Raw genomic sequence first — 19,688 nt, 5'->3', positions numbered from 1 at the left:
TTCGATGATGGCAGGCTCGTCTCCCTCGCGCCGTCAAAGCAACCATTGGACAAGTCGAAGCCCGCAACGATCCGTCCTCGAAGAAATCCTCGGCGACGACAGAAACTCGGAGGCGCGGCATAGGCAGCTCCTGGAGGCAGCAAAGAAAGAGCATGAGAGGGTCAGAGAGGAAGCAGAAAGGGTGTACCGCGAACAGCTTTTGCGGGAGGAGAGGCAACGGCTCCTCGAAGAGCGACGGAGAGAGGAGGAGAGGATCGCGCTTGAGGAGAGACTCGTCGCGGAACGCGCGAGGTTGAACGCGCTCAAAGCAAAGAAGGTCGAGATCGAGCCTCCACTCCCAGAGCCCGAACCACCTGTTGCGCCAACACTCAATGGAAAGACGCCAGCCTCTCCATCGATCAGCAACGCGCCGGCTCAGATCAACGGAAGGGCGGCTAAGCAAGAAACGGCGTCCGCCGCGCCTTCAGATAAACCAGAAGGTGGCTCCTTGACAACACAGGCTTACAGCCACGCTCCAGCAACCATTCCTAGTAAAGCACCAGAACCCGCGAAACCGGCGAGCCCCGTCCCGGGTATCAATGGTCCTATCAGCACGACGCCGCAGCCCAACGGTGTCACACCAAATGCCGGGGCATCACAGTCAGCTGTTCCGGCTCCGGCACAAACTGGTCCCGACAGATACCTGGTAATTCACAAGAATCTAAAATTACTACGGAAAAGCTTGGCCGACCAGGCGAAAACGAATCCGGTCTTGAAGGTGAGAATGGGCGACATGCGGCGAGAGCTGCGCAAAGCTGTCGGGCAACTGACCCCGACGATGGGGGTCGCAGGGGTAAACAAGACACAGGTATTACGCCGTCCATGTCTGGGCTCAATCGCGGGCATTGCTTACAATCCGCACACAGCAAAACAACATCGTCAAACTGATGCGCGAGGCCCTGTCGAACCAGGTGCGGTCGCAGATGATGGATCCTAGCAATTTCGTCCTGGAGCCGAGGAAGCCGGTAGAAGGGGCCTTACACAACGACACACTCCCCTCGATATTTCTCTATCTCATCAATATCTTCGCAAAAGCAGCCATATCGCAGTTCATCAACGAAGGCGGACCCCGGCCAGAGACCGCAGACCCGGTTGGTGTCTGCGTCGCCGCGTGCATCTCGGAGCCAGAATTTCTGTGGCGCGGCGCGTCCCTGATCGACATATTGCTCGCAAAGTTCAGGGTAGTCTGCCCGGTGCTCTTCGGCTACCGTGGCAGCGAGAAGACGGAGCAGGGGCGGCAGAGGTTAGGATGGTGGAAGGACAACGGCCGGTGGGTGCCGGAGCAGCAGCACATGGACCGCATGACGGGGCTGGGCGCCGGGTTTGCGTCCATATCGCTCCGAAACTTCGCCCATTCCAAGAAGACCAACCCGTTTCCTCCCCGGGAATACTGGACGGCAATGGCGCGAATCGTCAACACGCCGTCCGCCGAGATATCCAACACGCAGTGCATCGTGTTGAAGTCGATGGTGGAAAACTACGAGCAAAAGTTCATCGAGTTTTACGGAACGGCCGCCCTTGCCGCCCTGAGGACGGCTTTGATCGAATTTCCTGCCAGGGCACCACATCGGTCGGCCGCGGTTATATCATTAGAGGTTGTGGCCCAGTCGCTGAAGCGGGACACGGGCCTGGTTCTTGGATAAGCTGCATCATCAGCGTACGCGAAAGGGCAGAAGAAGCGCTGATACGTTTATGGCTCGGTATAGAGACGCAACGCCGGGTCATCTCAACACTGTAGTTCGGGAGAAGATGGTCACACCGGTCAGCGCATATGCCATGGTTCTCGGACAGCATATATCCCCAGCTGTGAAAGATGTAGATCCCCAAGATATCAGAATACCAAGGCAGATCAGCTCATGCGCCGTGTTGCGAAACCCAGTTCTATCGACGCGCGGTATTATGCAGCTTAGCATGTGCTGCGCCCAAGCCCATTGGACCTATGTATATACACCCTCCGACGGCATAGACTCACAACGCCAATAGCAATATCAACAGGATAAACAACACGACAATCAAAACCCCAATACAACAACTACTCAATCGATCCTCATTCCTCCTCATGACATACTTCAGTTTGTCCATCCCCGTCTGCAGCCTCCCCCCGACCCGGTCGGCCAGCTGTTCCATGTTATCCAGCATCTCGACCTGCTCCTCCAGCTCCCGCCCCATATCATCGGCCTGCCGCCGCAGGTTCCCCACCGTCTGGGACACCCCGTCCAAATGCTCGTCTTGCTCGCGCATCATCATCTGCTGCTGTTCGCGCTCAAACTCGGCAACGTAGTCGTTGTCCCCTCCTTCCCCGTCGGGTATAGCAAATGACGATGGGTCCGGTAACTCATTCCCGCCGCCACCACCACCACCACCACTCCTCTGACCCCGCCGTGGAGCACCACCACCACCAGCGGCCGCGGCCCCCGCCGTAGAGAACGCCGACACCTTGCTGGCCAGCTCCTCGCGCATGGCCTCCACCTCGCCGCCGACCTCCTGCACAAGGCGCTTGCGCCGCGTCACCTCGGCCGCCGAAAGGCCATACTGGGCCGGGTTAGACTCGACTACTCGGACCGACTCGACCAGGTCGGCGAGGTCCTCGGCGAGCGAGCCGAGCGCGGACTGGAGGTCGGCGCGGGCGGACGTGAGTTCCGGGGAGGTGGGCGAGGTCGTCAGCGAGCGAATGCGCAGGTAGGACGCGAAGAGGGAGCGGGCTAATTTGAGCTGGGTGAGGACGTCTCTGGCAGGGGAGTGGGTGAGTTAACTCAGGTGAGTTTGCTTTTTTGTTGCAAGGGATGGAAACGCACTGTTGGGCTTGGAGGAACGGGTCCTCGTCGTTTGTGGAGGACATCATGACCGCACGCACCGTCGTCGAATGTCGTTATGAGGCGGGCGCTGGCATGTGAGAGCCTGTACCTCTGCGCATGTCGCCTGATATTGTGGGAGAATGCTGAATTGTTCAATCCAATACTGAGTTCGTGGAGGATGACGTTGCAGCCAAAGAGGTGCCTTGGCGATAACTCGGCTTCGACATCTCCGCCTCGAGCTGTTAAAGGCAACGGTAGGGGTGTTGCAGTCCGGCAAAAGCACACCTTTCCATTTTGTCGGTCTTGGCAGCCACACTGTTGCATGGCCCCACAAGTCGCTTCCTGCGACTCTGGTGCCGCATCTGGAAGGAGGGCCCTGTCCGTCAGAAACGGATGGGGTGTCTGGCAAGTTGAAACGTTGCTTCAACAACCGCTGGACGCTGGCCTTATTGGTATTCCCCCATTGCAATTCAATTGATTTGGGACTGTCACCAATTTCCCCTTCTATCTCATACGCCTACACACCCGACAGACATTAAACCGGCAAGATGTTCAACGTCAAGCGGCTCTTTCTCGCCGCCTCGCTGATGGTGGGCGCTACCATGATGTTTGCGCAGCCCGCTGAAGCCGCCAAGGGGCCCAAGATCACCCACAAGGTCTATTTCGACATCCAGCACGGCGACGAACCCCTTGGACGTATCGTCATGGGTCTCTACGGCAAGACTGTCCCCAAGACGGCCGAGAACTTCCGTGCCCTGGCAACGGGAGAGAAGGGGTTTGGCTATGAGGGTTCTACCTTCCACCGCGTCATCAAGCAGTTCATGATCCAGGGCGGCGACTTCACCAAGGGCGACGGCACCGGTGGCAAGTCCAGTGCGTATTCCCGAGCTCCTCTCCAACCGTGATCCAACGCCAACTGCTCACACCTGTGTCTGCAGTTTACGGTGACAAGTTCCCCGACGAGAACTTCAAGCTTAAGCACTCCAAGAAGGGCCTGCTCTCCATGGCCAACGCGGGCAAGGACACCAACGGCTCGCAATTCTTCATCACCACCGTCGTCACATCGTGAGTACCCCGGCTGCGACAAGGAAGCCATCGTCCAGACAAGGAGGAACCTGCTAACACGGTTGACACAGCTGGCTCGATGGCCGCCACGTCGTCTTCGGCGAGGTCCTCGAAGGCTACGATGTCGTGGAGAAGATTGAGAACGTCGAGACCCAGCCGGGCGACAAGCCCACGAAGACGGTCAAGATCGTCAAGAGCGGAGAGCTGGAGGTTCCCCCTGAAGGTATCCACGTTGAGCTTTAAGCTCCTCTACAATGTGTGCCCTCCTCCCCCATCACCGTCTGCACCTCTTGTGGATATAAACGAGATACACCGGCGGAATGCGCATGTTATAAAGATTTCAGTTGCACTCTCGTTGCTGGAGTTCCAGAAGCCTGACCTGGGAAATGATGTGCTGATCTTTCATTCTTTGTTTTCGCTTGCCAGGCCCAGATGCGCCGGAAGATGCGCCCGTCACAGAGAAGAAGCCAGCGCCTCCGGCTGAGACTGAAGAAGAAGACTGGCCACTTTTGGTTAAGGTGGCTCTTTTCGGCATCATCCTGGCGGTGATTGCGGTGTGGCTGCGCGTTTCGAGAGGGCAGAACCGGGATGAAGTTGGCTATCAAAAGTCCTTGGCATAAAGTGTAACTGTAGGATATGGCGAGATATGGGTCGTGGTGTACGAACAAGAATTCAGCATTAAGGTCGGGTGTCTCTCGTTCAGTGCCCTTCGGTAGTTGCAAGTGGCCCCGTTTCGGTTATGTGTAATTTTTTGTGGCAAACACCACGCAGAACACTGAACTCAACAAGTTATCTTCTCAACACCACAGCACCAGACCACCAAAATGAAGGTTCTTACATTAAATTTTCTGAGCTGCGCGGTCAAGTCGTGCAAGTCCTCGTCCGATTCCTTTCCGCTGCATCCCAAAGATGCCGAGCTTGTCAGCGACGATGTCGAGCTCAACCAGCAGTTGTTAGTCAACTTGCTGCCCCGCATTGACTGGAATGCCCTGCGAACAACCTCAACAGAGGTAAGTATCTGGAAGCAAAATCATATTCGAAAATTCTTCCAAGTTTCCACCAAGCTACCCCATCGTCTATGGTACTTGGACATCTCTAACCTGACATAGCTGGGCTTTCCACAACTGCCTGAGCAGCCACCCACCGCCGAGGAACTCCAGGCCGATGCAAAGATGCTCAAAGACCTTCACACACTGTTGATGGAGACACAAATAAACGAGGGCAAGTTGGTATGCGGGCACTGCGGGCATGAATATGCCGTTCGGGAGGGCATCGCAAACTTCCTACTCCCGAGTCACCTGGTATGAGCGGCGTTAGGCAAGGGCTAGAAGGAAAAAACAAAAGGGCGGATTATCGTCTGAGAGCTGAGGGACATCGGCTGGCTTGGGTCACGGCGTTCACAATGGTGGGATTATGGACAGAATTTCCCATGATTTTTCAGGCCAGGGTCTAGTTAAATTTCTACGGATCGTTGCAGTGGACCCTCACTCGCCATGAATTGTACAATCAGAACATGCCTTGAAGGGCCAGGAAGGCGTCTTGAACAACTGTTTAAGATAGATATTGATGCCACGATTATGCCCAAGCCACCTAACTCCAGCCCAGGGTAGCTACCCATGCTACAAATACCCTAATGCAAAAGTGCAACACCACGGCGGTACAAGTCAACACTAATTTACATCTGCTTCTTCTGGGCAGCCGGGCCCATATCCTTGTCGAACGCTCCATACGAGACCTCCAGACTTGCAAGTGCCTTAAGGCCAACGCCCAGGATGGACAGAAGAATTACGAGCACAATGAATGACATGAAGATGCCTGGACAATCCAGGGATTAGCAAGAATATTCCAAGCACATAAAAGAAAAGGAAACTCACCGGGTGTGAAAAACTGGTACTTTTCAAACAGCGGCAGGTTGTCAGTCGAATTCAACTTCTTCTTTCCCCCCTCCCCTGCTTCCTCCTCTGCCCACCTCTTCATATCGATATGCACCGGCTCGGCAAACTCGGGTTCGTACGCCTTGAACTCGTTGGGGTCTGAGAACACCATGACGGTGTAATCCTCCCCATCCAACATATCAAGCAACTTGCCCAGCTCATAATCTGTCCCCATAGCCAAAGAAAGTCAGCTCAACACGAATTCCCTTCCATCTCCAAAAATGCAGCAAACTACGGCGAGTAATGAGAAGCTTTGAAAACGTACCATTATCCCCCAAGACCTCCCCCCTCCTCTTCTCACCACCCTCCAAGACAGCAGGCAGATGCGCTAGCTCAACCCTCTCCACAACCACCTTGTCCGCCCCACACGTCGAGCTGACGTACTCGCCCAGCGGCTTGCCCGAGACCTGGCCGATCACCTCGGCGACGGCCCAGCTGTGCGCCCGGTCCATCCCCCGCACGGCGCGGCACAGGTTCGGCATGCGGCAGTCGTCGTCCGGGCCAAGGTCGGCCGCGTGCATGTTGGGTTGGGATACGAGGATGTAGCGCCTCGTTGGGCATGCTGCGAGTAGGGATTTGGCTGTTTCGAGGACCTTGGATGAAGTTTGGAGCTGGATGGTCGGGGGTTGCTGAGGGAGTCTGTGTGTCAGGATGATGGCGTGTTAGCTTAGAATATTTGATTCACCCCTCGTTGCGAGGATACGGAAGTAGATAGGGTATGATAGGAGCGGGCGTAGACGGACTTGGCTGTGGAAAAGAGGATGAATGGCGACGAGTCGGAGAAGGCTTGCGCTTGAGAAAAGGCGTAAGCCAGTACGGCTGCTGTTGAAGGGAGCTTCATGTTGTGATGGTGGTGCCGAGCTGTTGCTTCGGCGGTGTTTGTCGGCGACGGTTTGATTGGCGATATGCGACGGTTGGAGCTCCTTGGTGCCTTGAATGGATGATGCAGCTCCACAGCTGCGGGAAAGCGGTGATTGGCAGGACCCAGATAAGGTACGGCTATGAGCTTATCGTAAATTTCCCGACCCTGTATTCACTAGGTATTCACACCGTTTCTAGATGATCCTAATACATGAACCAACAAGAAATTCAAGAAGTTCGCAATGTTTGCGCAACCGAGGATACGAAAGAGCGCGCTTCTGCCGCCGCCAAAGAAGAGAAAGACGGTCCACACAATTGAAGAGATCACCTTCGACAAAGATGCCCGCGCCGAATATCTCACTGGGTTCCACAAGCGCAAACAGGCCCGCATCAAGCATGCGCAGGAGGTAGCGGAGCAGAAGGCGCGGCAAGAGAGGATCGAGATGCGGAAGCAGGTATGGGAGTCTTATCGAGCTGTGGGATGAAGTCATTGCTGACGCATTGGCTGCAGATCAGAGAGGAGCGAAAGCAAGCCGTGGAAGAACACGTCCAAGCGATCAACAAAATTCTCAGAGAAGCAGAGCACGCCGGCACGGACGAGCAGAATCAGAACAGTTCGGAGGATGAATGGGGTGGCCTGTCAGACACAGACGTTGTGGCAGAAGCGCCGATTGACGTGGAGGAGGAATACATTGACGAGGACAAGTACACGACCGTCACCGTGGAGGCAGTTAATGTTTACCGGGATGGCCTGCATAAACCAGAACCAGAACGGTCTTCGGAGGACGAAGGCCCCGAACCGGGACACGGTGGCGTGGAGCAAGATCAGGAGAAGGCAAAAGGCAGTAAGCGGCCGAAGGACCCAACCAAGAAGAAGAAATTCCGGTACGAAAACAAGTTTGAGCGGGAGGCAGAAGCACGGAAACAGAAAGCGAAGCGAAGGAAAAGGGTAGCCTAGACGGGAAATGCAACGGATACCATACCCGTATCTCACGTACTCCACAGGCCCATATGCCGTGCAAGCGATCTGTAAAGGGGTTGTGTTGCTTATTTCGGAACACGCTTTCAGTACTTGGGAAGTGCCAACCGGCTGGCCGTGTCTAGTCCTCCACCCTCGATCCGACATGCCACCTGTGAGGAGCTTGTCTGGAATACATAGCTCGACACAGTGAAACCCGCTAGCCGCCCAAAGAGCGCTAGGCTTAGATAGTGTTGATCTCGTTCTGGAAGTCCTCCAGCTCCTTCTGCACCGCGGCGTACTTCTTGGCCATCTCCTCGTACTTGGCCTCCCATTGGTCGCGCTCCTGCTCGAGGGCCTGAACCTTACGCTCGAAGTGTCCAGCCTTGACGTCGGTCTGCCGCAGCCTGTTTGAAGAGGCGGTCAGTAAAGTTCTTACAAGTATCGTTCCGAGCCTGGGCGCCAACTTACTTCTCGTTGGCCTCGCGCAAAGTCCGGTCTGCTTCCTCGGCCTCTTCCTCGAGAAGTTGGAGCCTTCGAGTCAGCGTTTCGTTCTGGGTTCCGTGCTGAGCGCCCTCGCTGGCAGCCGCCTTGAGCTCCTTGACTTGAGACTCGTATTTCTCTACCTCGCTCTCTAGCACACTGTTCTTGTGCGTAAGGGAGATGATCTCCTGCTCCTTTTGCAGGTTCTCCTGCTCGAGCGTCTTGACCTTTGCTTGGAGCTCCTCGACCTTGGCCGACGACTCCTCGGCTTCCAGGCGAAGCTGGTTCATTTTCTGCGATGCGCAACATATCGTTAGTCGGTTGGACTATCACAAGAATAGCGACAAAGTTCGGGACACGGTTCAGATCATGGTCACGTTGCAACACCAGACTGGTGATGCTCGCGGCCGCTTCGAAAGGATGTCCTGGTGAGCCCAATGGTGGGGCCAACCGGGGTCCAAGTACAGAACGCGCAGATCACTCACCTCCTTGATACGATCCATTTTGTCGTTGGTTGCGGAAGCGGGATCGGTTGAGGAGTAGAGTAACGATTAGAGGAAAAAGAGCGCGGAGGGGATGTCGCGAGGTGTGGTTGGGAAGCTCGGGTTTGGGGAGAGAGAAGTCGGTGGATGCGAACTGGCAGGTGTTTGGAGGGAGGAAATGAAGACCAGCGATTGCCCCTCTTCCACAGCGCCCCTGTTTCCATTCGCTGCAGCGGGTGCCCGTCACTTGTCTAATCGACCAGGCCGGCTAATGGTGGGGTCATTGCAGCTGCTGCGCCGTTGCTGTGCCAACCTCAACCGTTGCATCCGAGTTGCTGAAACGGAGGCAGCCACGCGAGGGCCGTGATTCAAGTTCTCGTCATTCGATAATTGAACCCAGCACCAATCCGCGATCGTGACCAACCACACACATTACTCGAAATCATCACACATCGCTTGCTGAAGGCCATCTCAGCATCCTGCAACGATGCTGGCCGCTCACCACGACCAGGAGAATCTGTTCACCAACCAGGCCGGCGCCATAAAGCAGCCATTGCAGGCCAAGACGCCGGGTGCCCGCTATCCGAAGACGCCTCTCAAGGTTCCCCTCAACGACGAGAACGCAAATCACGGTTTTAATGGAAAGAGCGTCCTGCGAGACAAGGGACACAATGAGAATATCCTCACCGTTAGCAAGGGAGGCAATGCCCCCGGCAAGTCTGGGAAGCTGGGCATGCTGACGCCTGCGGGTGAGTCCTTCCGCATCCGATTACCAGCACGGCTTCTGACACAACATCCAGAGCCCCGAACAGCCCGGGCTCCGCTCGGAAACAAGACCACCAATGCGAAAGCCAGAGCGACGCACCAAACACCGGGCGGCAAAGCAATTGGCGCCCGCGATTTCGACAAGATAAATATCAAGCCGACGACTACCCTTCGGCTCAAGCCGGCTGCGTCTCAATCCGAGCCTCCTAGACTCGAGGTGCATGCCGACAATGATCGGCTGGAACAGGAGGAGATTGAATATGCACCGCCAAAGCCAAAGGACCTCCCTTACAAGTCCGACGTCTTTCCCGACGATGTCCTGACCTTTGAGGGACTAAAACCAGAGAATCTCTTCAAAGGCTACTACCAGTATTACTTCAACCGAGTGGGCGCCGACGGCAAGACGGCATTGGAGCGGGATATGGAAGAGCAGCAGAAGCGGAGCTTTGAGCGCGGCGAAGAGCAGATTCGGAGGGACATGGAGGAGTTTGACTGGAGCATCGGCGACATTCCTGAGAGCAAGGATCTATTCAAGAAGAAGAGCTGTGGGTCGCTAACACCCTCGACAACAACAACCACCAAAAAGGCTGCTTATCCAGTGCCTAAGCAGCCATCGACAATCGCATCCAGGAAGGCAGCATCGGCTCTTGCGATCCCCGTGAAGTCACCAGGCATTGCTCAGCCATCGCTGACAAAGGCGACCGCACCACCGACGACTAAAGTAACAACCAGAGGATTTCTTTTACCGAAGCGGAAACCAGCGCAACCAGCGGCCCAGCCAACCATCCCGGCTTACCAGCGGGTATCAGCAGCGGCAGCTTCAAAAAGTACATTGGGTTACAACAAGGGCCGCTCTGTATCCTCCGCTGTTCACGGTCCTGCCCACAACCCAATCGCCCCGCCGGCTCAGCATCAGACAGCGCCAGCGCCGAAGCCTCGTACTCTGGTTCGGTCAGTCAGCACAGCTTCTACAAGCTCGGACGCCACCATAACACCAGCCCGGTTTGCGCAGTCCTCAAAGGAGTCGAGGAAGCCAGATTTCCTTTCCATCTTTGATGACGACGAGGAAGAGTACAATTTAGGCGGGGGCCTGCCTCCGACCGATGACGACAACGATGATTTCCAGCTCACTGTAAGGTTTGAGTGAGAAACACTGCTGCCGTACACGACGTGAGGATTGGAATGGCTGATGGCGTTGGGTTACGGCGTCTGGAAACGGCTAAGAAGCATGATGGGTACTCGTGCTGGCTTGTGTGGCCAGCTAGCAGTGGTTTATTGGGGGCTTGTTTCCTTTGTTCACGAAAGAGGTTAGGTAACTTGCGCACCTATGTATTCTCACTCACGACCTGTAGAACGACATGCTTCCAGGATGGTGGGCGGTTTTGCCCTGACACCGAGGAGACACAGGCACTATTATTCAAGAGCATGCTGCTTTGTTAACGTTCTTGAATGTACCATTATTACGATACAGCAAGGTAAAATACTCAAGCGCCTTCCTACTTTACGGCATAACATCCCCTAGGGGCTCACCAGTCAGAAAGAATGTCGACAGCTTGAACACAACAGCACACATTGGATGATGCCATCTGCTCCAGCCTCTGCTTGCAACGCAAAATTGCAACACCGAACAAGGCCGTAGACGCTCGAACCATCTTGGCACGGACAGCGCCAGGCCAAATCTGGCTTAGCGACCCATTGACAATGGAGGAACTCGCGACTTCCACACGCCAGTACCTCGCCAAACTTTCTACTTCATTCCCAGTCACCTTACACTCCGACACCTCGCTTTGGCTCACAGAGCACTCCCTTTACGCCCAGTGACGTCGCGGGTTTTGCTAACGGCGCTGGGGTTATTTCATCGCCGTGCGTCAGCAAGTTCGACTGCTTCCTCCTTGCGGCGCAGCCAAGCGACGGACTCGCTGTCCTGCGACAGAGCTCGGTCGCGTGAACGGCACATGCGCGCGTAATTATCCCACCACACCGCAACTCAAGATCATCGGCACCCATGCATGGTGAGCCCCAGCATCGCTGGCACCAGAGATGAGGGGTGGAGCACGTTGGCAGTGGTAATAGTTATCCCTTCTCGCCATGTCTCGCCCTGCTGGTGCGAGTTTCGCCCAGTTCTTCCCTGCCGCGCCCCGAGCTGCAAGGGACAGGGCGATGGAACGCGAGAGGGCCAAAACCAGAGCACAGGATTCTCCGTCCGCACAACCAGCTGACTCCAATGGCCGCCATATCCCGCCGAACCCTTCGGCATCTTCCCACAGTGACAACAAGCCTCCCGTCGGCTTCACAGCGAGATCTCACGTAAATGGCGACCGCCCGGATGCCGCGCACCCTCCGACAGATGAGAACGAGTCGCTCGCTGGAGACATGCTGAATTCCAGAGGGTCGGCCAGCTCTCATACAAGCGCCAGCTCCTCGCTCTTTAGTGCTCCTGCCCGACCCAGGGCCCCGGCTTCCCTGGGACACTCGCACGCCCAGCTCACCCCTCCTACCACTATCGCTTCTCCATCCTCATACCTTTCTACAGTTGCCCCTCTCAAGGGGCATTCGACCACACCTCGCCGCTTCGACAATAGAGACGGACCCGTGCCGATGCCCAACGGATTTGTCCAAGACTCCCCGGCCGTCGAACGCGTGCCTGCTCGAGACCCTTCTCGCTCAATCAAATGCATCAAGCTCACATATGATCCTCTCATGGACAATTCGCTTTCGAGTTCCGAGAAGCGAAAAGCGAAACCGATATACAAAGAGTTTGGATTGGTATGTGCACCTGATAGTTTTCACACAGAGGGGGGAGCGTCATCTTGATCGTGAATCATCTGGCTAATGCTGTGAATAGGGCGACCAAGATGACGTTCCCCCCTCCGACCCGCGCCTGGCAAAGGGCGGGAGGCTGAACTACATCAATGTCGACTTCCATCTCCCCAAAGCCCGGTTGCGCCATGCACCCTACAACTTGAAGCCGTACAAGTATGACCCCAAGACGTCGTGTGGTCCCGGGCCCCCCACTCAGATCGTGGTGACCGGCTTCAACCCCTTGATTGCCTTCTCCAAGGTCACGGCAGTCTTCGCCTCCTTTGGCGACATCGCCGAAAGCAGCAACAAGATGCACCCGGAGACTGGGAGCTACCTAGGCTTTGCGACCTTTCGCTACAGGGATTCAAGGCCGAATCGCTCGCGCCCTGTTCCCATCACCGCTGCTGATGCAGCCAAGCGCGCAATTCGAGCAATGCACGGGAAGAGGATCGAAGCGAATACCATCCGCGTCGAGTACGATGCTGAGGGAAGAAAGAGTTCCCGCATGCTGGAGGAAGTGCTGAAGAAGAGCAATGAAACGATACCGACTCTGTTTGAGCCCAAAATCCCAACAGGGCCGAGACCGAAGGACGTCATTCCCGGCCCTCCACCGACCGCACCGAAGGGTCCCGCAGCACATCGCGGGGGCCTGATTAATGTCCAGGGCGTCTGGATGCCGAAGCCTAGGCCGGATTCAATCGTCGAGATTGAACCTATTGCAAGCCAACTTAAGCACGAACCCTACATTTTCGTCGGGCACGAGCATGTCCCCGTCATGGCCACTACAGTGGCACACATGAAAAGGCGCCTCAAGACGTTCATGTTTGAGGATATCCGGGCGGACAGAACCGGCTATTACATCATATTTCAGGACACTGGGCGCGGCCGCACCGAGGCCGAACGCTGCTACAGGGCAGCGGACCGGACCGCGTTCTTTACTTATACCCTGGTCATGGATTTGCAGCTCTATGGTACGCTTGGCAGGACCTCGCATGCCACCGAGACCCGGCGACGGAGTCGCACACCCGATCGAAGGCACATCGACGATAGCCGATCGCACCGCGAGCATGACCATCACAGCAAGCGCGACGAAGAGCGTGCCAGGCGCGACGAACGGGACCGGCGCCGGCGGGATGAAGAGGCTGACCTGGAAGAGGAAAAGCGGCAGAGGGCTAAGAACTTCGACCCTGTCCTCGAAGCCACCGACGTGGTTCTCCGGGAGATGAAGGAGCAGCTGATCAAGCACATTCGCACCAAGATCGCCGCGCCTGCTCTCTTCAACTTCCTGGATCCTGTCAACCTCTACACCACGCGCCGCAGGCTCAATATCGAGGATCCTCATAGTGTCAAGCTTCCTCCTATTGTCATGGACGAGTACGAAGATAGGTCTCCGCTTGGCACACCCAACTCCAGGGCGGATCCCATCGAACGACGGACAGCCCGCCTTGACGTCTCTGCCTTGCCTCGGATCCGGAGGGTTAAAAACGCCGGCTTGAATACCCGTAAGCATGGCTTCAACGATCCCTTTGCGCGCAATCGCCCAGTGGCTCGGCGCACTGCTTTCCGGTCCCTGCATTACCGCCTGAGGAGCGACAGCGAAGGAGAATCCGAAGACGAAACGGAGAACAGGACATCGCTCGGCAGAGACACGGAAGAGCCCGAGTCTCGACCTCGGAGTCGCATGAGTTCGTTAGATGACGAGGCAGACAAGGATGATTATGCATCCTGGGGCCCGGGCGAGGATGATTCCATGACAGAAGCCAGCTTCGCACTCAACGATGGCTCCGCATTGAACAAGAAGAGGAAGCTGGAGCTCCAGTTGGAGACAGCCATCAAACGGCAGAAGAAGACCGATGAGGAGCTTTTCGGCGTGACTATTGATTGCATCGAAAAGGCCGAATTTCCCTCGAGTGAGGCCACCCCGGAAGATGGTCTTCCAGGTACCGAAGTTGCTGTGGAGAAGGACGCCGACAGCTCCCGGTTGCCGACTCCCTTGCTGCAAGGGGACGCAGCCAAGAAGAAGGCCGCCCCTAAAACCAAAAGGAAATCGAAGAAGCAGATTTTTGAGGAGCGGGAAGCCCTCAAACAGCAGCAGCAGGAGATATTCGAGCGAGAGGCGTTGAGGTCTGAAGACGTGGAGGACGTGAAACTGACGCCTGGGGAGGAGGCGGTGAAACCTGAGGAGGAAGAGGACAAGAAGTCAGATCTGGACTTGAACCTTTATCCATCGGAGAAAGTCTCGGCTCTTGAGCTTCCTCGGGATTTCCGGTGGGATGTGCCGACCTTGGAAGAGTTCTCGCTTGGAGAAAACGACCAGCCAGACATTGAAAAGCTTCGCAGGAGGTTTGGTCGCGCCAAGATCGATGACCCCGAGCTCTGGCTGTGGACTCGGGACCGTATTCGTGAGTTGAACTCGGCCGACGGAACGGCAAAGAATCCGGTGCGCATCGAAGGCTACTACGTCCCGAATCCCACCGGCTGCGCCAGAACTGAGGGAGTGAAGAAGATTCTCAATTCGGAGAAGTCGAAGTATCTTCCCCATCACATCAAAGTCAAGAAAGCCAGAGAGGAGCGGCAGGCGCAAACAGGCAAAACCGCCAAAGACGCGGTTCTCGCTGCCGCTGAAGCCGCTAGGCAGGCTGCGGAGAGTCTCGTCGCCAAAGGCAACTCTCGGGCCAACCGGGCCAACAATCGCCGCTTTGTTGCCGAGATCAACGACCAGCGGAAGACGCTCGGCCAGGACTCGGATGTGTTGCGGTTCAACCAGCTCAAGAAGCGAAAGAAACCTGTCAAGTTTGCCCGGTCGGCCATTCACAATTGGGGCTTGTATGCCATGGAGAACATTCCCAAGGACGACATGATTATCGAGTACGTCGGCGAGGAGGTGCGCCAGCAAATCGCCGAGTTGCGCGAGAACAGGTACCTCAAGAGCGGCATCGGCAGCAGCTACCTGTTCCGGATCGACGATAACACGGTCATTGACGCGACCAAGAAAGGCGGCATCGCGCGGTTCATCAACCACAGCTGCATGCCCAACTGCACGGCCAAGATCATCAAGGTGGAGGGCAGCAAGCGGATCGTCATCTACGCGCTCCGGGACATTGCGCAGAGTGAGTTGCACCCGTCTTGTATGTCTTATTTTGCAGGAGGTATTATTCGCTAACATCAAACCCGTACTACAGACGAGGAGTTGACATACGACTACAAGTTCGAGCGCGAGATTGGGAGCACCGACCGCATCCCCTGCCTCTGTGGCACCGCCGCGTGCAAGGGCTTCCTCAACTGAAGCCGTCCGCCGCCCTACCTGCTGAATCACGCAATACTTGTAATGTCTTGTTTTTTCGGCGCTGCTCCTCTCTAGGGTTGGCTCCCTGCTCCATCCTCCACGGACCCAGTTTGTTGAGGGCCACTCCGCACATATTACATTCGCATCACATGCCACTGCATTACCTTCTCGCCGTCGGATCGCGGTTAGGGAAGAAGGGAATAGCACCCTTGGGTCGTCGCTGGGTTTTCACACGGCTGCTGGTGCGTTTCTATGAATGAGGTTCCCGTCTTTGGTGAAGAGGATTCATACATGAGACGGGAAAGAAGGCTTTTCTTGCCCGTTTGCGGACATATGGACGCCCGGCTTGTAGTGCTCCGGGCGATTTGCTTATCAAGGAGGGAAGGGCAATGGAGCAGGCCTGGTGGAGGCCTGGCTCCAGTTGGGTCGGAGCATTTGCCGGCGAATTTATGACGCAGTTTCCCCCATCACCCCAACTAACTGGTGTTTGTCGTGATACTTGTGTGGTCATTCTGGTTTGGTTTTGGTGCTGGGCTGAGAAAATATGGGGGCTTTGTCTATGGCGCCCCTGGTTGGGGGGTTTGGCTGGTTCCTGGCGTTCTGGATGGGTGGACAGCTGTGTTCACGAGGCTATAATGGAGACAGGTCGCAGTGTTGGTTTCCCAGTGCTCTGGGGTCAAACCTCTATACTGAATCATGTCATTGTATGTGCATGTCCGCGTGTGACTGTATGCGTTTATGCGTATGTATGTATGGGCGTATGTGTGTGTGTGTGGACTACTTTATATACCTATCTGGTGAGGTGCTCTAATAAATGAATTGAAGGGCTACTTGCCTTTATCGGGTTATCCTATGTCTCGTGAACAGCTCGAGGTGCTCGGTCAGAAACATCGATGCCCGGACCAGGTAAGACGTTGATATATTACCAACTTTCCATAGCTGGGAGTGCCTCCAACTGGTCAGACTTCGTGCTCCATATATCCACAGGCATCATCATCCTGACTTCGATTGTACCGAGCTATAAAAAGGGCTTCGTCAGGCTCGAAATGGCTGATGTGATGCTTCTGGGAGGCCGTGAGGTCGTGGTCATGTTACAGCTGATGGGAAGCTGCTTTCCTATTTGGCATCGCAACACAAGTTGATTTGGCGATGTGTTGAGCTTGGGAGTTTTCGGTAAGTCTCCTCGGTCGCGTACTACAACCCTAACCCTTGAGAACCTTGAGCACTGATCAAGTGCTCCAGTTCCATTCGCGGCATCGTCGCAACAGGAGCGGTGCCGCCAACCTACAGTACATTCAAGGTTGTTTGGTTCGTTGGCTAAAAGCGACGACGAGTCTGTCTTTGGAGAATAGCGGGTAACCAATTTTTACCCTACCTCGTACCTTGATGCTTGGAGTGAGATCATCTGCGAACCGGACCCCAATTTGGCTTCGGAAAACAACCGCTTTCCAATTCCTTTTGGTCGCGCAACACCAGTTTCCAAGTCGACGGGCAGCTTACTGAGTCCGCGTGTCTTGAATGCAGCTGGGATTGCGGCCGCGGCTGAGGGCACGGCCGTCGCTGGTTGACCTGTTGGTTCGAGGCGGGACTGTTGGAGGAGCTGCCGGCCAATCCGACCCGCCCGTCGCAGCGGCCACAGCATCATCGCCTCCACTCTTTTCTTCGGCGGGCACCGCCCCGGAATCCGACCGAGAGCTTGCTTCCGTCTTGCATCAAGCTGCAAACCTCCCGCTTCCACCGTCTCCAACCACACCACCCATTTCCCCAGTTACTATCCCGCCCCCGTCGCCGACTTTTGTCCCAAATACCGTCCTGTCATTGTCGGTAATCTTGCACCAGCACCCGTCCCGCCGATTCCCGCGTCCGCTGCAATTGCCGCGTCGCCCACAATGGCCCCTGTAAGCTTCCCCTCTGCTTCCACGCGCATCTTCGGGCTCATGGGCGATGGACTCGACCCGTGGACGCCGGGCTTGGATTAAATGCACTGACATACACAATCGTCCTAGTCGCAGACGGACGGCGACAAGGATGGATTCCACAAGGGTACGTATGCCCTCTTGCAAGGTTGAGGCTGAATAACCACTGACGGCTCAACAGGCAAGATCTACTCGGTTTCCGGGTTAGCCGCAACAGAGCTCCGAACCGCTCCTCCATTCCTGCGATAGCTGACAGCAACCACAGACCCGTCGTCGTCGCTGAAGATATGACTGGTGTTGCCATGTACGAGTTGGTACGGCTCGGGTCCGCTATCGTTGCCGAAGGGTGCTTGGCTGAGTGTTGGAACAGGTAAAAGTCGGCCATGACCAGCTCGTCGGTGAGGTCATTCGGATCAATGGCGACCAAGCGACGATCCAGGTATACGAAGAGACAGCCGGCGTCACCGTTGGCGATCCCGTGCAGCGAACCGGCAAGCCGCTGGCTGTCGAACTCGGGCCCGGTCTCCTGAACAACATCTACGACGGTATCCAACGGCCACTCGAGAAGATTGCATCCGTGGCCAAGAGCATCTACATTCCTCGAGGCGTCGCCGTACCTGCGCTCGACCGCGAGAAGAAGTGGGATTTCACCCCAACCATGAAGGTCGGCGACCACATCACGGGCGGCGATGTGTGGGGGACAGTCTACGAAAACTCATTCATCTCCGTGCACAAGATTCTGTTCCCTCCACGGGCTCGCGGCACCATCACCAGAATCGCAGACAAGGGCAGCTACACAGTCACCGAAAAGATTCTCGAAGTCGAGTTTGACGGCAAGAAGACCGAATATGGCATGATGCAGACCTGGCCTGTGCGGGTGCCGCGCCCGACCACCGAGAAACACTCTGCCGACAAGCCTTTTGTTGTCGGCCAGCGCGTGCTCGACGCCCTCTTCCCCTCGGTCCAGGGCGGCACTGTCGCCATTCCCGGCGCTTTTGGCTGTGGCAAGACCGTCATTAGCCAGTCCGTGTCCAAGTTCTCCAACAGCGACGTCATCGTCTACGTCGGGTAAGCAGCATTGGGGGAGTCGTCAGAAGGGTTCAAAGAGAGGACCCCCGCGACTGACAAAATCCCAGGTGCGGCGAGCGCGGCAACGAGATGGCCGAAGTGTTGAAGGACTTCCCCGAGCTCACCATCGAGGTTGAGGGCCGCAAGGAGCCCATCATGAAGCGCACCACGCTTATCGCCAACACGTCCAACATGCCTGTCGCTGCGCGTGAGGCGTCCATCTACACCGGTATCACAGTCGCCGAGTATTTCCGCGACCAAGGCATGAACGTGGCCATGATGGCCGACTCATCCTCTCGCTGGGCCGAAGCCCTGAGAGAGCTGTCGGGCCGCTTGGGAGAGATGCCCGCGGACCAAGGTTTCCCTGCCTACCTGGGCGCCAAGCTTGCCTCCTTCTACGAGCGCGCCGGCAAGGTCCAGGCCCTCGGCAGCCCCGCCCGCGAAGGCAGCGTCAGCATCGTCGGCGCCGTCTCCCCGCCCGGCGGTGACTTCTCGGACCCCGTCACCTCGGCGACCCTGGGCATCGTCCAGGTCTTCTGGGGTCTGGATAAGAAGCTCGCGCAGCGCAAACACTTCCCCTCCATCAACACGTCACTCAGCTACTCCAAGTACACCACGGTGCTCGACAAATGGTACGAGAAGGAGTACCCAGATTTCCCGCGGCTGCGCGACCGCATCCGCCAGTTGCTGTCGGACAGCGAGGAGCTTGACCAGGTAGTGCAGCTGGTGGGCAAGAGCGCGCTGTCGGACCCGGATAAGATCACGCTCGACATGGCGACGCTGATCAAGGAGGATTTTTTGCAGCAGAACGGCTACTCGGACTACGACCAGTTCTGCCCCATCTGGAAGACCGAGTGGATGATGAAGCTCATGATGGGCTTCCACGACGAGGCCCAAAAGGCCGTCGCGCAGGGCCAGAGCTGGGCCAAGGTCCGCGAGGCCACACAGGAGCTGCAGGCGCAGTTGAGGAGTCTCAAGTTTGAGGTGCCCACCGAGGGCCAGGAGAAGATTTGCAAGAAGGTCAGTTCCTTATTTCTCTTTTTCCCTCCCTCTCCCCTCCAATTCTTGACAGGGAATTTGATGCTGACCCTGGGTTGCAATCAATAGTATGAGGCGATACAGCAGGCTATGCTGGACAAGTTTGCCTCGGTTGTGGATGAGTAAGGATAGGTCTGGGGACCTGGGTTAAGAGATTCATGCGCGTAGCGTATCGGTATGTCTTGTCGGGTTGTGG

At 56.3% G+C, this 19,688-nt stretch overlaps 10 protein-coding genes across 10 annotated transcripts; 7 read left to right on the top strand and 3 right to left on the bottom strand.

Moving 5' to 3' along the window:
• Positions 1-7: 7 nt before the first annotated feature.
• Positions 8-1,682, top strand: N657DRAFT_682051 (GLE1-domain-containing protein; the record flags this gene model as incomplete). The annotated part of the gene is made up of 2 exons (XM_062796451.1): positions 8-847; positions 906-1,682. 2 exons carry the CDS (start codon positions 8-10, stop codon positions 1,680-1,682), a joined length of 1,617 nt encoding a protein of 538 aa, XP_062646022.1.
• Positions 1,683-1,802: 120 nt separating this feature from the next.
• N657DRAFT_664859 (uncharacterized protein) lies at positions 1,803-2,908 on the bottom strand. The gene is made up of 2 exons (XM_062795263.1): positions 2,835-2,908; positions 1,803-2,767 (listed from the first exon to the last, which is right to left on the bottom strand). The coding sequence occupies exons 1-2, from the start codon at positions 2,879-2,881 to the stop codon at positions 2,008-2,010; spliced, it is 807 nt and encodes a 268-aa protein (XP_062646021.1). The 5' UTR covers positions 2,882-2,908; the 3' UTR covers positions 1,803-2,007.
• Positions 2,909-3,382: 474 nt separating this feature from the next.
• Positions 3,383-4,142, top strand: N657DRAFT_657110 (uncharacterized protein; the record flags this gene model as incomplete). Its single annotated transcript, XM_062794769.1, has 3 exons — positions 3,383-3,707; positions 3,773-3,899; positions 3,971-4,142. 3 exons carry the CDS (start codon positions 3,383-3,385, stop codon positions 4,140-4,142), a joined length of 624 nt encoding a protein of 207 aa, XP_062646020.1.
• A 581-nt stretch (positions 4,143-4,723) lies between these two features.
• On the top strand, positions 4,724-5,206 carry N657DRAFT_576388 (Trm112p-domain-containing protein; the record flags this gene model as incomplete). The annotated part of the gene is made up of 2 exons (XM_062789172.1): positions 4,724-4,909; positions 5,009-5,206. 2 exons carry the CDS (start codon positions 4,724-4,726, stop codon positions 5,204-5,206), a joined length of 384 nt encoding a protein of 127 aa, XP_062646019.1.
• Positions 5,207-5,343: 137 nt separating this feature from the next.
• N657DRAFT_646929 (BIG1-domain-containing protein) lies at positions 5,344-6,717 on the bottom strand. The gene is made up of 4 exons (XM_062793213.1): positions 6,577-6,717; positions 6,099-6,472; positions 5,774-5,998; positions 5,344-5,714 (listed from the first exon to the last, which is right to left on the bottom strand). The coding sequence occupies exons 1-4, from the start codon at positions 6,672-6,674 to the stop codon at positions 5,575-5,577; spliced, it is 837 nt and encodes a 278-aa protein (XP_062646018.1). The 5' UTR covers positions 6,675-6,717; the 3' UTR covers positions 5,344-5,574.
• A 219-nt stretch (positions 6,718-6,936) lies between these two features.
• On the top strand, positions 6,937-7,652 carry N657DRAFT_575918 (uncharacterized protein; the record flags this gene model as incomplete). Its single annotated transcript, XM_062789140.1, has 2 exons — positions 6,937-7,149; positions 7,206-7,652. The coding sequence occupies 2 exons, from the start codon at positions 6,937-6,939 to the stop codon at positions 7,650-7,652; spliced, it is 660 nt and encodes a 219-aa protein (XP_062646017.1).
• Positions 7,653-7,896: 244 nt separating this feature from the next.
• On the bottom strand, positions 7,897-8,638 carry N657DRAFT_635042 (uncharacterized protein; the record flags this gene model as incomplete). The annotated part of the gene is made up of 3 exons (XM_062791321.1): positions 7,897-8,059; positions 8,124-8,428; positions 8,621-8,638. 3 exons carry the CDS (start codon positions 8,636-8,638, stop codon positions 7,897-7,899), a joined length of 486 nt encoding a protein of 161 aa, XP_062646016.1.
• Positions 8,639-8,972: 334 nt separating this feature from the next.
• N657DRAFT_691529 (uncharacterized protein) lies at positions 8,973-10,958 on the top strand. Its single transcript, XM_062797114.1, has 2 exons — positions 8,973-9,366; positions 9,418-10,958. Exons 1-2 carry the CDS (start codon positions 9,105-9,107, stop codon positions 10,527-10,529), a joined length of 1,374 nt encoding a protein of 457 aa, XP_062646015.1. The 5' UTR covers positions 8,973-9,104; the 3' UTR covers positions 10,530-10,958.
• A 512-nt stretch (positions 10,959-11,470) lies between these two features.
• On the top strand, positions 11,471-15,470 carry N657DRAFT_575757 (SET1-like protein; the record flags this gene model as incomplete). Its single annotated transcript, XM_062789126.1, has 3 exons — positions 11,471-12,148; positions 12,228-15,294; positions 15,367-15,470. The coding sequence occupies 3 exons, from the start codon at positions 11,471-11,473 to the stop codon at positions 15,468-15,470; spliced, it is 3,849 nt and encodes a 1,282-aa protein (XP_062646014.1).
• A 1,889-nt stretch (positions 15,471-17,359) lies between these two features.
• Positions 17,360-19,618, top strand: N657DRAFT_682042 (V-type ATPase; the record flags this gene model as incomplete). Its single annotated transcript, XM_062796450.1, has 7 exons — positions 17,360-17,368; positions 17,477-17,513; positions 17,568-17,589; positions 17,652-17,700; positions 17,757-18,454; positions 18,523-19,474; positions 19,562-19,618. 7 exons carry the CDS (start codon positions 17,360-17,362, stop codon positions 19,616-19,618), a joined length of 1,824 nt encoding a protein of 607 aa, XP_062646013.1.
• Between the last annotated feature and the right edge of the window lie 70 nt (positions 19,619-19,688).

The sequence above is a fragment of the Parathielavia appendiculata genome (assembly GCF_033297405.1).
Source record: "Parathielavia appendiculata strain CBS 731.68 unplaced genomic scaffold N657scaffold_9, whole genome shotgun sequence".
Lineage (NCBI taxonomy): Eukaryota > Fungi > Ascomycota > Sordariomycetes > Sordariales > Chaetomiaceae > Parathielavia > Parathielavia appendiculata.
Note: the sequence above shows the minus strand (reverse complement) of the source record. Positions and strands in the feature narration are given on the sequence as shown.